Raw genomic sequence first — 17,618 nt, 5'->3', positions numbered from 1 at the left:
GCTCTGTTGCAGCCTCAGCACCTCTAATCATCATCGCATCAGCCTCACCTTCAGCCTTTGCATCAGCACTATTCTAAGCATGGTGACTGTTCTCTTGAGCTTGCAGCGGCACAGCCTTGTTCCGGCGTCTCCTCCCCAGCACCTTTTTTCTCAACACCTGCCGAATATCTCAAAGTTAAGCACATTCAAACTGTAGATATTCAAGACCTCCTGCGCAAAACTGAACACAACAACACTGTGTAAATTGATTACAGGAAAAGCATGTGCTGAATAACTGTAATAAAATATGAAGGCCTAAAACAGACCACACACAACAAAGGGAGAATCAACATTCTGAAGTTCTTTTTACCCGTTTGTCCCATGGGTATAGTATTGACCACGAGAGAACTTGAAATATGTGCAAAACTTTTATGCTTTTATCACTATCATTGGAATGCAAGTTGGAATACATAGCGAGGTAAATGCATGCATGCATAGAGAAATGAACCCCTAGAAAATCTTGGCTGCAAAAAAATAGCAGCTTTGTGCCTCATATCAACACAAATTAGCTAGTACAGTATGAGAAAAATCTAGCATTGATCACGAGGGAAGAAAATAATCAGATCACAGTAGCAACAATAAACGAACTATACATAGCTTACAGGAAAAGTACGGGGTGAAAATCTGCAATGGACAATGATGGCAAGAAACAACCCACATACAGTTAAACATCAAGAAATTATTCCTCAAGAGAACTTGAAGGGAAGAAACTCAGGGGTCGCAGTAGCAACAATCAACAAATTATACTATGTGTGTCTTCCGCCAATTAAACCATGAGTAGTCCTGTAAAGAGGCTCAATCTAGACTGGCTACCTAACTCCCTTACCCCAAAAATATGGTTCTAGGATCATGCATTGGGTGAGCTGACTGGTAGGTCGGGTTGCAAATGCGGGCTCGCTGTAGTCGCGCAAGTCCCAACTTTAAGTACAAATTGTACTACATGCCCCGACTCTAAATCTAGGTAGTTTGCACTATTAGGACTCCAATCTGCCCCGCTAACGGTGCCCGCTTTGCAGCCCTACTGGTAGGAAACTTTGTGCGTTTTGCTCAAAATGAGCTCCACTTCGGAAGTAAGGGTTCATTTCCCAACACTAATCAAATGTCTGTATTACCATGCAAGGTCTTAACTGCTTCTTAATCTGTTGTCTTATTTGCAGGAAAAAATTGCCATTTGGCAGACTGAAGACAGAATTAAGCTATGAGATATTTAGCTGACAGAAGAAACAGTGAGGACATTGGTAGAAACCGCAGAGATAAAAATAGGAGGTGGCCAGAACAGAAGCTCGACCCAAGCAAGGCTCGTCAGAAAGGAATTCAATAGAGAGCAATGGTGATCACAAATATGCTAGTAAAACAGCACAGACAAGCAGATCTTATATTTACCGAGTATAATAGTTTCTCATGGGAGCAGGTTCATTTGCCAACTTCATCGTTTTCGAGGAATCTTGTGATGCTTAAAGAGTCATATGGAACAGTTTACAAGGCTAAGTTCCAGCATAAAAATGCAACTGTGAAAGTTTCTAAACTACCTTCAAGGCAGTGGAACTCAGCAACAACAGCACGAGGTACCATGTTTTACTTGTTTTTATGAAAAAAAAAGGGTCTTCTAGCTGCTCATTATACTAAGGAAATATTTAACTAACGAAATTGAGAAATTTTAAGTTGCTCCCAAGTTAAAACGAGAGCACTAATTTTGGATGACCCAATGACTCATATCTACTATAACCATTAAAGCAGTGTTAAGTGAAGAAACTATAAATATGGTAATGCCCAATTTTCGGTTGCAATCCTAGCTAATTAAGAAGAGTGGGTTTACTATACATGTTAGTGCTCCTTTTCTACTTTTCCTCGTATTTGGTTTTTGTATGCCATCGATTTATCCTTCCACGAGCATGTTGTCCTGATACATTGATCACTCCACTTGTTCTATAAGAAGTACATTTATCTTCTGCCATTTTACTAGTATCAGATTCTGCTGCTAGGGAGGTACTACCAGGAAGGCGTGGTTATCCTGATTATATGTACATACTGATTACTGTGTTGGCAAACTAACTATGAGTGTGCTGGTCATATAACAGAAAGAGGCAGGTCAATTTCATAGATGTCTAATCTTTCCCGAGCAGCTGATTTCAAATCAAGCAATTGAACACAATTTATTTTGCTATTTGAATGGAGAGTCTATTGGACAACATATTTTGGGAATAATCTCCTGAGAAATTAATCAGGCTCAACACCTCAATTTTTCTCATATCAAAATGCAGGGAAGCATTAGTGGAAGCAGCAGTTTAGGCTTCACTACGACCAAATACCTCGTTTCTGACCTCCTTATATCAATCAAAAAAGTAGAGAAGATAAGTCTTGTTGGCTGAAATAAATATTTCTAGGGTGACACAATCAAACGGTGAAAGCATTGGCGTGATCTAGTGTTTTTCACAATTACAGAAGGTTTCAAGAATGGTACTCATAGTGTGTAAGATCTTGTCTTTTACTTATCTAATTAACATGAAATGGCTACTAGATGTCTACACTCTAAACAGACAAATGAATAAATCACTATTATATTCCTGAGCATGATTTAGCTTTGCTATAAGATGTAGCAACGACAAAACTATGTCAACAGAAATTAACAATCACAATACTGAACTAGGAAGCATCAGATCAGACAAGGTGTATGAAAATGATAAATATGAAGGAGAGGAAATAACTAGGAAGCAACAGAAAGTTTACCGCTTGATATTGCTGGTGTCGACAACATTGATGGTGGGAAGTTGCTATATATGTGCCCATAGGGCCTGGAGGAGTTCGAAACTAACAGCCTCTCAAGCTGCAGTGTCTTTACGTCCAGCAAGAAACAGCCTGCACCGAGAGATGGGTTTCGCAATTGATATAGCAACAAGTGCCTCCCCACTGCACCCATGACTGAGCACTTAGAATCCAGTGAGAATGTCTTCTCATGTTGCCACTGGCTAGAACTCCCACAATTGCTTCGCCTGATAGTATAGTCGAGGTAAACTGCATCTTCTGAAAGAACAAACATACCGGGCATGCCCTCTCCTGCCTCCACAATGGCTATATCCACACAGGGCAAACCTCTGGCTTCGGGTGGGGGCTCAGCAATGGAAAACTCCATTGTCTGCGTGTCAAGCACCAACAATCTTTCCCTCCAATCTGTCACCCAATAGAAACAACCATAGGAATATTGTCGCCAGGAGAAGTGATGTGACCCTGTCAATGGTAGCAAGCCAGAAAACAAATCGCTACAGCTCATGGATGATATGGCTCGCCATTGTCCGGTGGTGGACGAGAAGATGGAGGCGACCAGCTCAGTTGTACACTGCGCCATCCAGATCACACTGAATGACGTCTCTTCAGCAGCAGATGCCTCCTCTAGCTCGTCGTCACCGCCAGGGGGAGCGAGGAAGATCTCGCAGTAACGAAACCGGTCTGTCCAGAGTGGGTCGTCCACGGAAGCGGCTAGGTCATGAGGGATTGGGGGAAGCAGGAGGTACCGTCGGTGCAAAGGGTCGCAAACCACCAGCTCCGGGAAGACGAAAAGGTGTCTAGTACTATCAGTGTCGTACTGGGGGGTTCTGTCAAGGAGAACGCGGCCGTCGCGGACGTCTTGGACGACCCAGTCGCTGGCGGGGGCGGGGAGGAAGGAGAAGGAGAAGTCGGCGGCCAAAGCAACAGCGTTGGCTGCCGATGCCAAGGGGTGTGGTGCCATGGCGGGGTAGAAGACTTTTTGTCGGTCGAGGAAGCCGAGGAGGGGCGGGCCGTGGAGCTTGCGGTACCGTCGGATGAAGGAGCGGTCGACCGCGACCCGTCGGAAGGAGATGCAGGCGGCGGAGGCGCGGACGAGGTCGATTGGTGTTGGGAGGCGGAGGAAGATGTCCACCATGAGCTCGTCGGGGATCGGCAGCGAGGCCATTTCCTGGCGTCCATGCTCGAGAATTGGTTCCAAGAGAGGGACCCAGCGCGTCTGGCGCTCTTCTGCCGCGCCGCCGGCCATCACGCCGCCGGAATCTAGCTCGGTCAGAAACCCTAGCACGGGAGAAAGTGAGCGTGACTGCCCTGAGTATTTGGGGGAAGAAGGAGGCACTTCTGGTAGCTATTTGGAAATGCTGAGGGTGTTCCTGCAAATAACGCAACGGACGCCGCACATAAGAGCATCTCCACTTGTCCTCCGTACAGGCTCCCCCTGCGGCAGCCGTCTTAGAGCTCATATGGAGGGACACCGACGGTAAAATAAAAATAAAAATAAAGGTCGGACGGCGGTCAGTTGTGGCTTCCATACTAAAATAGTTTAAAATTTTAAAATATAATAAAATTCATAAAAATAGTGGATTTAAAGATAGTTCGGCCATACTTGGCCAATATTTGTACAAATTTAAAGACATAGGCATAAAAAACTCTAAAAATCTAATAACCGTTGTCGTTGCCACCACGGCCTAGCCCTAGGTGGCGGTACATCGCCACCGCGTAGTCCTCCTCCTCCTCCTCGTCGGGCTCCTCCTTATTCGGCTGCGGGAGGCAGCTGAAGCCCCGGCCAGCATCCCCACGCCTCCGCGCGGCCTCGCCGGACTGGCCGGCGTCGTCGTTGCCACGGCGCGCTCCGTCCCCGTCGGCATCGGCAGGCCGCCACGGCTGAGCGCCCACCCCTCCCCCTGCTCCCCAAAAGCGCATGTCCGGCGGTACGGGGTAGCGCGCGTTGCAGAGGGCACGCACATCGGCGACTTGAAGCCACCGGCGGCGCCTTATCTCTCTTGGCGGTCCACAGAGACAGTGTTGGAGAAGGTTTGAAGGAGGAGGAGATGACGAGGGCGCTGGCTGGAATGTGTGGCGAGGGAGCGCGTGGGGTTTATATGGTGACGAGGGAGCGTTGGCGAGCATAACGCCGATGTTGAAGACGAGTAGGCGCTGAAAACGAGCATCATTAACGCTGACATGGAAGGCGAGCAGGCGCTGAAGGCGAGCAGCCTTTGACGGGCGCGGAAGGCGAGGAGGAAGACGACTTCGTCGACACTGATGGGGCGGGTCCACAGCCAGCAGACGTTTCCCGCGCCTTCTTCACGCGTCGTTCCCGCCAACACGCGGCGCGCCGGAGCCCCCACTAGCCTCCCTTTCTACTGGGTTCGGCCTGGGGGCGTCGAATGGGGCCGCAGCTGGGACCGATTTTGGGCGCTGGCACCCCACAAAGGCCTATATATAAGGGATGACGAGGGTGCTCCTCGGCAATGCCCACCATGAGGGGCTTAGAGTTGACGGAATCCTGTAGGCCAGCACGAGACATCGGATACCAAAGAAACGGGGAGAGAGATTTACCTGGGTTCGGGGCCCTCGATGAGGTAAAACCCTTACTTCTTGCTTGTTTGATCTTGATTATCGAATAAATCGGGTTACAATTGGGTAGCCGATAGGTTGCTATGGTCGACTCGTCGAAAGGCAAGGATTCTAGGGTTTGTGCTCTAAGTTGCGGTTGTTCTACGTATTGTTGTTCTGTTGTTCGGCAGGCCCTCTCCTAGGCTTTATATAGCAGGCCAGGTCCCAAGAGTCTTGTCCGAACTCGACTAGGTTATAATGAAATCTAATCTAATCTTTCCTTCAACGATGTCTTCTTGCCTTGTTCATCAAGAATCCGTCTTCTGATAGGTCTCCTTTGTTGGAACCAACGTATGGGCCCACCTTAGTCTTTGGGCAATCTTCAAGGGCCCCTAGTTGGGCCAAGGGAGGTATACTATTGTCGGGTACCCGAAGGTTAATGCCCACATCAGTAGCTCCCGAGTGACTGGCCTAATTAAAGCTTCGGGCAGGGACTATAATTGTCTTCATCTGAACATCCTTAATTGTCGAAAAGAATTGAACCTTCTCATTTGCCTTGATGTTGAAATTACTTTATACCAGGTGCACGTCCAGAACTCCCGATGGGAGTAGCCCCCGAGTCTAGGGATGGATGCTTGTAACCGTGCGTCGACTCAAGTTGTATTACTCGAAGATTCTGATGTCGATGTTTTCTGAACTTCCTTTATCATCCGATATCTTTTAGTATATCGGGTCTTCAAAAACTTCGGGTGAAGTCATACAATCTGATAGTACTGCCAAGAGTACTATTGATTTACACATATGACAGCTGTAGATTCTCTTTTTGTGTGGGGTCATGCTGAACCGAATCTCGAGAAACATGAGTAATAGCAACGGTTGTGATATCAACTTCGCCCCATTTCGCATGCACAATCTGCGGGTCGTGCTACCCTAGCGAAAATTGCTGAATGCCTAAAATAACAAAGCATAACCACCTCACCCTTCTCAAAAAATTCTACGTGGGCAACGGTAGCATCTTGAGCGCCTTGCGCGCTAAAAAACAAGCAAGGAATGATGAGCGTTTTGTTGCGCTTGAGGATATATTTTCTTGTTGGGAAATGCTAGTTTGATCCATGGTGGAGCGAGTTAGAGCATCTCCACTCGTCCCCCCGACGAGGCCCCCGGCGAGCGTTTTTTCCATCCGGACGGCGTAATTCGGCCCAGTCGCGCCCCCGGTTCCTCGTTTTCGTCCGGATTTGGGCCTAAATCCATCCGGCGATCCCACGCCATCCCCGGCCCCCGGGAGCGCTCGGGGACTCCGGACGAGTGAAAAGCGGGGAAGGGCCCGATCCGTCGGTGACTCGACGCACGAACCCCACCGCCACGTCGCTCAAAATCTCCCCCACCCCTCGTATCTCTCTCGCCGCCGGCACCACCCCGCCGGCTTGTTGCCCGGATTGCGCCGCCACTCCTTCCCCACCTGCCTATATTCCGCCGTGTTTGGACGACGGTCTATCTCGGCCGCTCTTCCGCCGGCCTCGTTTTCCGGCCTGCTTGCTCGTCGTCGCTCGCGGCTCGGGTTGCCTCGACCACGCCCGTCGGGTGTTCGTCCATTTGCCTCGCCGGCCATGGACTCGGACGAAGAGGAGGAGCAGATGTTCGTCGAGCTTATGCAAGAAGAGATGGCAGCAGCCGCCCAAGACGAGGAGCACATGATGATCCTTGGTTGCTTGGCAAGCATGTACGGCGGACCGGCAACTCGTCGGCGTGGTGGGTCGGCACGAGGTCGCCGGAAGTGCAAGCCGAGACAGCGAATGGAGGGCTACCGCATGTTGTACGCCGACTACTTCGCCGACAATCCATTGCACGGTGAGAGTGTTTTCCGGCGTCGTTTCAGGATGAGCAGAAAGCTATTTCTGGAAATTGTGTATGCCATCCGCCACTTTGATCCCTACTTCGGATGCAAGGCGGATTGCACCGGTTTGGTTGGATTTTCGTCACTGCAGAAGTGCACAGTGGCTATGAGGATGCTGGCGTATGGAGCTCCCGGTGATACTGCAGATGACTATCTTCGCATGGCGGAGTCCACCGCCCTTGATTGTTGAAGGAGATATGCCCTAGAGGCAATAATAAAGTGGTTATTATTTATATCTTTATGTTTATGATAAATGTTTATATATCATGCTATAATTGTATTAACCGAAACATTAGTACATGTGTGATATGTAGACAACAAGAAGTCCCTAGTATGCCTCTTAAACTAGCTTGTTGATTAATGAATGATTAGTTTCATAATCATGAACATTGGATGTTATTAATAACAAGGTTATATCATTGTATGAATGATGTAATGGACACACCCAATTAAGCGTAGCATAAGATCTCGTCATTCAGTTATTTGCTATAAGCTTTCGATACATAGTTACCTAGTCCTTATGACCATGAGATCATATAAATCACTTATACCGGAAAGGTACTTTGATTACACCAAACACCACTGCGTAAATGGGTGGCTATAAAGGTGGGATTAAGTATCCGGAAAGTATGAGTTGAGGCATATGGATCAACAATGGGATTTGTCCATCCCGATGACGGATAGATATACTCTGGGCCCTCTCGGTGGAATGTCGTCTAATGTCTTGCAAGCATATGAATAAGTTCATAAGAGACCACATACCACGGTACGAGTAAAGAGTACTTGTCAGAAGACAAGGTTGAACAAGGTATAGAGTGATACCGAAGATCAAACCTCGGACAAGTAAAATATCGCGAGACAAAGGGAATTGGTAATGTATGTGAATGGTTCATTCGATCACTAAAGTCATCGTTGAATATGTGGGAGCCATTATGGATCTCCGGATCCCGCTATTGGTTATTGGTCGGAGTGAGTACTCAACCATGTCCGCATAGTTCTCGAACCGTAGGGTGACACACTTAAAGTTGGATGTTGAAATGGTAGTACTTGAATTATGGAATGGAGTTCGAATATTTGTTCGGAGTCCCGGATGAGATCCCGGACATCACGAGGAGTTCCGGAATGGTCCGGAGAATAAGATTCATATATAGGATGTCATTTTATGTGAAATAAAATGTCGCGGAAGGTTCTATGGAAGGTTCTAGAAGGTTCTAGAAAAGTCCGGAAGAAACCACCAAGGAAGGTGGAGTCCACAAGGGACTCCACCTCCATGGCCGGCCAGCCCTAGATGGGGTGGAGTCCCAAGTGGACTCCACCATAGGGGGCCGGCCACCCCCCACATGGGAGGTGGGAATCCCACCTTTGGGTGGGAGTCCTAGTTGGGCTAGGATTGCCCCCTCCTATGGAAGGTTTTGGTTTCGGGTCTTATTCGAAGACTTGGACACCAACACTTGGGTTCCACCTATATAATGAGGGGCATAGGGGAGGGCCGGCCACACAAAAGCCACCACCTTGGCCGCACCCCTTGGAGGCCGGCCACCCCCTCTCCCCAAACCCTAGCCGCCCCACTCCTCCTTCTTCCCCGCACGCTTAGCGAAGCTCCGCCGGGATCCTCCACCGCCACCGACACCACGCCGTCGTGCTGTCGGATTCAAGAGGAGCTACTACTTCCGCTGCCCGCTGGAACGGGGAGGTGGACGTCGTCTTCATCAACAACCGAACGTGTGACCGAGTACGGAGGTGCCGCCCGTTCGTGGCGCCGTGAACCGATCGTGATCAAGATCTTCTACGCGCTTTTGCAAGCGGCAAGTGAACGTCTACCGCAGCAACAAGAGCCTCATCTTGTAGGCTTTGGAATCTCTTCAAGGGTGAGACTCGATACCCCTCGTTGCTACCGTCTTCTAGATTGCATCTTGGCTTGGATTGCGTGTTCGCGGTAGGAAATTTTTTGTTTTCTATGCAACGTTATCCTACAAGTGGTATCGTAGCCGTGTCTATGCATAGATGGTTGCACGAGTAGAACACAATGGTTTTGTGGGCGTTGATGCTCTTGTTATCTTTAGTTGAGTACTTTGCATCTTTATGGCATAGTGGGATGAAGCGGCTCGGACTAACTTTACATGACCGCGTTCATGAGACTTGTTCCTCGTTCGACATGCAACTTGTATTGCATAAGAGGCTTTGCGGGTGTCTCGTCTCTCCTACTATAGTAAAGATTCAATTTACTCTTCTATTGACAACATTAGTATCAACGTTGTGGTTCATGTTCGTAGGTAGATTAGATCTATATCGAAAACCCTAAACCACGTAAAATATGCAAACCAAATTAGAGAGCGTCTAACTTGTTTTTGCAGGGTTTGGTGATGTGATATGGCCATTATATGATGATGAATATGTATGAGATGATCATTATTGTATTGTGGCAACCGGCAGGAGCCTTATGGTTGTCTTTAAATTTCATGTTGAGTAGTATTTCAAAGTAGTTGTAATAGTTGCTACATGGAGGACAATCATGAAGACGGCGCCATTGACCTTGACGCTACGCCGACGATGATGGAGATCATGCCCAAAGATGATGGAGATCATGTCCGTGCTTTGGAGATGAAGATCAAAGGCGCAAAGACAAAAGGGCCATATCATATCACATATGAACTGCATGTGATGTTAATCCTTTTATGCATCTTATTTTGCTTAGATCGCGACGGTAGCATTATAAGATGATCCCTCACATTAATATCAAGATAATAAAGTGTTCTTCCCTCGTATGCACCGTTGCATTGTTCGACGTTTTGAAGCATCTCGTGATGATCGGGTGTGATAAACTCGACATACAACGGTGTAAGCCATGTTGCACACGCGGAATACTTGGGTTTGCTTGACGAGCCTAGCATGTACAGTACATGGCCTCGGGACAACGGAAACCGAAAGGTTGAACACGAGTCATATGGATGATATGATCAACATGTTGATGTTCACCATTGAAGCTACATCATCTCACGTGATGATCGGTTTTGGTGTAGTGGATTTGGATCGTGTACCACTTTACAACTATGAGGGATGTTGTATTAAGTGGGAGTTCATTAGTAATTAGATTAAAACATGAACTAATTATCATAAACATAGTCCGAGTAGTATTTTGAATTAATTTTGTAGTATTGGCATCCGTTTACTACTATGCGCTAGTCTTATAATTGAGATAGAAATACTCGTTAAAATCTGACTAGAAACTTTACGGATTAGTACCGTATTGTTAATGAATCAAGAAATGATTAAGTCCTATTGCAAACATTTAGTGAAACTCACTTTGTTGATTCAGAGAGCTATGGTTTCAATTAGTACCTAAAGTTATCTTGTCTCCGTAAAACTTGAAGTTCAAATCTGTTTGAAAAGTAAGGAGCTGAAAATTTAGTTTTCAGAAATAATCAAGGTACGAGATATATGTGATATCTAAGACCTTATTGCAAGATGATAGAATATAAATTTGGTGAGACTACATAAACTCATAAGTTTTATGGGAATGTACGAAGGTTGAAGACGCAAGGCGTCCCAATCCTCCAACTATTGGGGCACTAACAATATTCGCATATCCATGAAGTGATTGTCCTTAGTATGCACCGTTGCTAAGACTCGTCAGCTTCGAAGCATCACGTGATGATCGGGTGTTATAGATTCTACGTGTGCTTCCAACGGGTGCAAGCCAGCTTTGCATATGCGAATACTAAGGTTTAAACTTTATGAGCCTAGCATGTACGGACATGGTCTCGTAAAGTTATCATGAATTGATGGATAAAATTATGAGTGAAATTGTTCATCGTATTACAAATTTACTAATAGTGAAATCTGAAACACTTGTCATATGATGATCAACTTCAAAGTAAGAACCTCAAGGTTATTGGTATTTGACCAACAAACCTAGAAGTTATTGATGTTGAAATGTTTTTCTGAATAATGAGGAAAGCTAAAAGAGAAACTGCAAAAGATATTTTGGCAAAAGAAAAGAAAAGACTAGAAAGTCTAGCTCAGGTGTATATAAATGATATACATGTTATGGTTGTATTCCTAGTTAAGTCACAAAATGAAATTCTTGGGTATTAATACCATATTGGTTGGTATGAAGTGTCATACAAAACAACGCAATACAAGAATACAATGGCCTAAGTGATCGACAAGGAATATGATAGGAATGCACGTCCGGAACAAAATAAAGTGTTATTATGTTCGTCGTTGGCATTCTATCTAGCCCTTAGAATTTATAATAAAGAACTTAATAATTGTTATTTTGCTCCGGTCAAATGAAAACAATGAGTTGTTCAAATTATGACATTACTCCATGTATGATGGATAAGTTATTATAAATCTTAATGGTGAAACACACATACATAACACTGACGCTAAAAATGCCATAAGGCAAATGATTTGAATTCCACTTATTTGTGGAACCGCAATTTAGGTCATGTTAGAAAGGATCGCATGAAGGAACTCCATGCAAATGGATTTTTGGAGTCATTCGATTTGTTGAATCATTTGGCACTTGCAAAATCTTTTCTAAAAGGTAATGACTGAAATACCGTTCATAGGCCGAAGAGTTGAACGGGCAACTAACTTAGTGAAAACATACATAATGATATATGTGGTTCATCGGGCATAGTTGTGTGCGGAAGATTCTTCTACTTCATGAAAACTTTCAAACAATGAATTGAGTATATATGTGGATATATTCAATAAGGAAAAGTTTGAAACATTTGAATAGGATTCAAATAAATTTCAGCATGAAGTGGAAATCATCGTAATAGAAATCAAATATCTATGATTGGATCATGGTGGAAATATTTGAATTACGAGTTTTAGCGAACATCTAAGAGAGTTATGAAATTGTTCTACAACTTACGTTTCTTGGAGTATCATAGTGATGATGAAGTATCCAAGAGATATATCCAAACTTTGTTGGATCAATGATGAGATAAAATATTGATGCCATTATATTTTTGTGGATTATGCTTTAGTGACTACCACTTTTACACTCGAATAGAGCATCATCATGATCCGTTGAAATGACACCATACAAGTTATGGCATGGGTATAAACCCTAATAGTCAACCAAAATCGGATGAATGTCTTTGTTGGTTATCCCGGAGATTTAATTGGGAATTCTTCCCACGAGACAAAGACAAAAGTGTTTGTCAATGTTTCTTATTTCCGAGAAATTGTTTCGAGTGAAGTATTTGAGTGGGAGGACAATATAATTTGATAAGGTTTATGAACCCGAGCATAATGATCAGAGTAGCGCAGCATCGGAATTGGTTTCGGAAGCGGCCACGACGATCATGGCTCTCATGACTACAAAGTGTTTTAGCCATGGAGATCGAAGTACATATTGAACCTTGTAGGTATGGTTTACTTTGTGGTCAAATAAATGATTTGTGGACAAAGGATTGATTTTGAACAATGATAAACCAACTACAAAACAAAGAAGTTATGATGGGCCCTGACTCCATTAAAATGGCCATGCGCCATGAAATCCAAGATAGATGAATACTTTATGAAAGTAAATGGATCTATGAAATTGATAGACTTGGATGAAATATCCTTGAAGAAAGCTTGACTTATCGAAAAATTGTTTACGACAAAGTTCAAAGAGTTGAATACGATAAGATTAGATCTTCCGTAGCAATGCTTATAGTCTATGTGGATTATTCTAGTAATCACTACATATTTCTTTTATGAGATATGCTAGTAGGATGGCAAAATACACTACTTAATAGAAGTATGTATAAGATACAACCAAGAGTTTTGCTGGTCCGTGGAATACTAGATAGGTATACAAGCTTCAATTGGATGAAGTAAGTATCACAGAGTTGGAATCTTCACCAGATGAAATAGTCAAAGAGTTTTTGATTTCATCAGAGATGATGAAGAAGCTTGCATTTGCAAGAAATTAAGTGGGAGCGCTAAGACACATTTATAATACTTTATGTAGGTGACATATAGTTGGTTATAAATGATGTAATTATATACTTGATTATAAAGGTTTCATTGAGAATTAACTTCAATGAAAGGATATGGACTGAAACAAATTTAGTGTCAAGATCTATGAAGATAGATTGAAACACATAAATAAGTTTAAGTCAAAGTACATATGATGGATATTGAAGTAGTTCAATATAGAAATATTAAGAAAATGTTCTTGTCATGTGAAGGTTTAACAAGACTTGAGTGTATCTGACACTCAATGAGTAAAAACACATGAGTGATTATAGATCACGAATAATATGTACACAATCAGATATCATGTGCTATAAAGTGTTATGAGCATATACCAGAATGATTCATATGATGATCATTGGACAACAGTAAGAATATCCTTGAGTACTTTAGAAGAACTAAGGATATATATATATATATATTTTTGTATGAAGAAATGACAAACAAATCGCTGTAAGGTGTTACACCGATATTGGTTTTGTCACATATAAAATATAATTTCAATCTCAAATTAGACTAAGTGTTGTTTAAAAGGTAGCACAATGAGCTAGAAGTTGTCTATGCTAGATTTAGAAGAGTTCTAAATATTGTGACGGATTCTACAAAAGAAGGCAGAGTATGTCATTATTTTGACAATGACAAAGGATGTTAAGTCAAGAGGTTCTTTGAGAACTTGGTGTAGTTCCGACATAGTCAGAACTTTGAAGCTATATTGTGTGTGACAATATTAGTGACATATTTCAGACAGCGGAATTAAGGTTCCACCAGAAGATCAAACATATTTAAATGCCAACTCATTTGGAAATGAGTGATGCGTTGAGACGCAAATGAATTACAAAATACATACGTTTCTGAGCGTGTCAGATCCGATGACTAAAAAACCTCTCCCGTGAGCAATACATGATAAAGCACCAGAAGGCCAAGGTGTTATATCTTTACAAATGTAAACTAGATTATTGACTCTAGTGCAAGTGGGAGATTGAAGGAGATATGCCCTAGAGGCAATAATAAAGTGGTTATTATTTATATCTTTATGTTTATGATAAATGTTTATATATCATGCTATAATTGTATTAACCGAAACATTAGTACATGTGTGATATGTAGACAACAAGAAGTCCCTAGTATGCCTCTTAAACTAGCTTGTTGATTAATGAATGATTAGTTTCATAATCATGAACATTGGATGTTATTAATAACAAGGTTATATCATTGTATGAATGATGTAATGGACACACCCAATTAAGCGTAGCATAAGATCTCGTCATTCAGTTATTTGCTATAAGCTTTCGATACATAGTTACCTAGTCCTTATGACCATGAGATCATATAAATCACTTATACCGGAAAGGTACTTTGATTACACCAAACACCATCTGCGTAAATGGGTGGCTATAAAGGTGGGATTAAGTATCCGGAAAGTATGAGTTGAGGCATATGGATCAACAAGTGGGATTTGTCCATCCCGATGACGGATAGATATACTCTGGGCCCTCTCGGTGGAATGTCGTCTAATGTCTTGCAAGCATATGAATAAGTTCATAAGAGACCACATACCACGGTACGAGTAAAGAGTACTTGTCAGAAGACAAGGTTGAACAAGGTATAGAGTGATACCGAAGATCAAACCTCGGACAAGTAAAATATCGCGAGACAAAGGGAATTGGTAATGTATGTGAATGGTTCATTCGATCACTAAAGTCATCGTTGAATATGTGGGAGCCATTATGGATCTCCGGATCCCGCTATTGGTTATTGGTCGGAGTGAGTACTCAACCATGTCCGCATAGTTCTCGAACCGTAGGGTGACACACTTAAAGTTGGATGTTGAAATGGTAGTACTTGAATTATGGAATGGAGTTCGAATATTTGTTCGGAGTCCCGGATGAGATCCCGGACATCACGAGGAGTTCCGGAATGGTCCGGAGAATAAGATTCATATATAGGATGTCATTTTATGTGAAATAAAATGTCGCGGAAGGTTCTATGGAAGGTTCTAGAAGGTTCTAGAAAAGTCCGGAAGAAACCACCAAGGAAGGTGGAGTCCACAAGGGACTCCACCTCCATGGCCGGCCAGCCCTAGATGGGGTGGAGTCCCAAGTGGACTCCACCATAGGGGGCCGGCCACCCCCACATGGGAGGTGGGAATCCCACCTTTGGGTGGGAGTCCTAGTTGGGCTAGGATTGCCCCCTCCTATGGAAGGTTTTGGTTTCGGGTCTTATTCGAAGACTTGGACACCAACACTTGGGTTCCACCTATATAATGAGGGGCATAGGGGAGGGGGCCGGCCACACAAAAAGCCACCACCTTGGCCGCACCCCTTGGAGGCCGGCCACCCCCTCTCCCCAAACCCTAGCCGCCCCACTCCTCCTTCTTCCCCGCACGCTTAGCGAAGCTCCGCCGGGATCCTCCACCGCCACCGACACCACGCCGTCGTGCTGTCGGATTCAAGAGGAGCTACTACTTCCGCTGCCCGCTGGAACGGGGAGGTGGACGTCGTCTTCATCAACAACCGAACGTGTGACCGAGTACGGAGGTGCTGCCCGTTCGTGGCGCCGGAACCGATCGTGATCAAGATCTTCTACGCGCTTTTGCAAGCGGCAAGTGAACGTCTACCGCAGCAACAAGAGCCTCATCTTGTAGGCTTTGGAATCTCTTCAAGGGTGAGACTCGATACCCCCTCGTTGCTACCGTCTTCTAGATTGCATCTTGGCTTGGATTGCGTGTTCGCGGTAGGAAATTTTTTGTTTTCTATGCAACGTTATCCTACAATTGTTTCTACCGGTTCTGCAGGGACGTCATAGCAGTGTTCGGGGACTATTACTTGAGATCACCCACTGTCGAAGACACTCAGAGGATCCTTGCAACAAATGAAGCTAGAGGTTTTCCAGGGATGCTTGGAAGCATTGATCGCATGCATTGGCAATGGAAGAACTGTCCGTTTGCGTGGCGGGGAATGTACAAGGGTCACAAAAAAGGCTGCACTCGTGATACTTGAAGCAGTGGCTACCCATGATCTTTGGATTTGGCACTCTTTCTTTGGTATGCCCGGATCCAACAATGACATCAACGTCCTAAACTGCTCCCCGGTCTTTTCCAAGCTTGTTGAGGGTCATGCTCCCCGGTGGACTATGTGATCAATGGTCGGCACTACAACAAAGGATACTACCTTGCGGACGGTATCTATCCAAAGTGGGCAACATTTGTGAAGACGATCTCCAATCCTAGCACCCCCAAACTTTGCGAGTTTGTCAAGAAACAAGAAGCTTGCCGAAAAGACGTCGAGCGAGCATTTGGTGTCCTACAGCAGAGATTTGCTGTCGTCCGGTTCCCCGCTATGACTTGGTCCAAAGATCAGATGTGGGAGGTGATGAACTGCTGTGTGTGCCTACACAACATGATTATTGAAGATGAGCGAAAGCATCCGGTTCCTCCGGGCTGAGCAAGAAGCACCATATGAGAGAGAGGGTCCTCTTGCACAGACCTAATCACCAGGTGCCTCCATCATGGGCCGCCTTCATTGCTATGCGCCAGGAGATTCGAGACTCTACAATGCACCAGCTGCCGCAAGATGATCCGGTGGAGCACATATGGAGGCTCCGAGGCAACGCCAACGCCGACGCCAACTAGTCTGTCTTAATTTGTTTGAAAAATTGTGAAATTGTGTGCTTCATTTGTTTCAGCACTTGTTAAACATTGTACTCGTTATCGCCGAATTTGTTTCAGCAATTCTCGTCCTCTTGTTTGCCGAACTTGTTAAATTTTATGTTGAATTTGTTTGAAATATGTCAAATGGTCGAGGTTGGGGGTTTCCTGCCGGGGGGACGGCTGGAACTTCGGCGCTCCCCACGCCAAATCTTCATCCAATCCGGACGAAAATTTCGCCGGATTTGGGCGTGGGGAGCGCCAACGAGTGGGGATGCTCTTACACTATGCACAGTAGCGCAATGGATGATGGAGTTGCACTATGCATTGTACTGCCCTTATGCTCTGCAATACCATCGGGTAGCTCCGGCACCATGGCCGTTGTCATAGTGTAGCCCGGTGGAAATTAAACATCATCAAATTTCACAATAACAACAATTTGCATACCAGAACAATAGAAATTGAACAAAATAACAACAATTTCACATAATAGGAACTTCTCTATATCGAATTCAATGTTAAGAAAATCGGTAATCGTTAACTGCTCGGTCGGCTTGGGAGTAGTGATTAATCGGAATTCAGTCGATTAACTGATTTAATCGGTTGGCTATTAATCGGTGCAACCTACACAAATTAGCACTTAAAATAGCTTATATAAGAAAAATAATAGTATATAAGTCTCTATATGTCTCTCCCTACATCTCTAGAGCCTAAAATCCTAAAAAAACATGTACGTTT

General features: G+C 44.4%; 1 protein-coding gene across 1 annotated transcript; it reads right to left on the bottom strand.

The window, feature by feature from the left end:
- Positions 1 to 2,743: 2,743 nt before the first annotated feature.
- On the bottom strand, positions 2,744 to 4,048 carry LOC124654731. The gene has a single exon (XM_047193731.1). It carries the CDS (start codon positions 4,046 to 4,048, stop codon positions 2,744 to 2,746), a length of 1,305 nt encoding a protein of 434 aa, XP_047049687.1.
- Positions 4,049 to 17,618: the final 13,570 nt, after the last annotated feature.

The sequence above is a fragment of the Lolium rigidum genome, chromosome 1 (genome assembly GCF_022539505.1).
Source record: "Lolium rigidum isolate FL_2022 chromosome 1, APGP_CSIRO_Lrig_0.1, whole genome shotgun sequence".
Taxonomy (NCBI): Eukaryota; Viridiplantae; Streptophyta; class Magnoliopsida; order Poales; family Poaceae; genus Lolium; species Lolium rigidum.
This window is presented reverse-complemented; position numbering and strand designations above follow the sequence as displayed.

What these genes read in the sequence shown, in the direction of transcription:
- LOC124654731 (XM_047193731.1), bottom strand. Translation starts at nt 4,048, where the DNA reads ATGGCCGGCGGCGCGGCAGAAGAGCGCCAGACGCGCTGGGTCCCTCTC.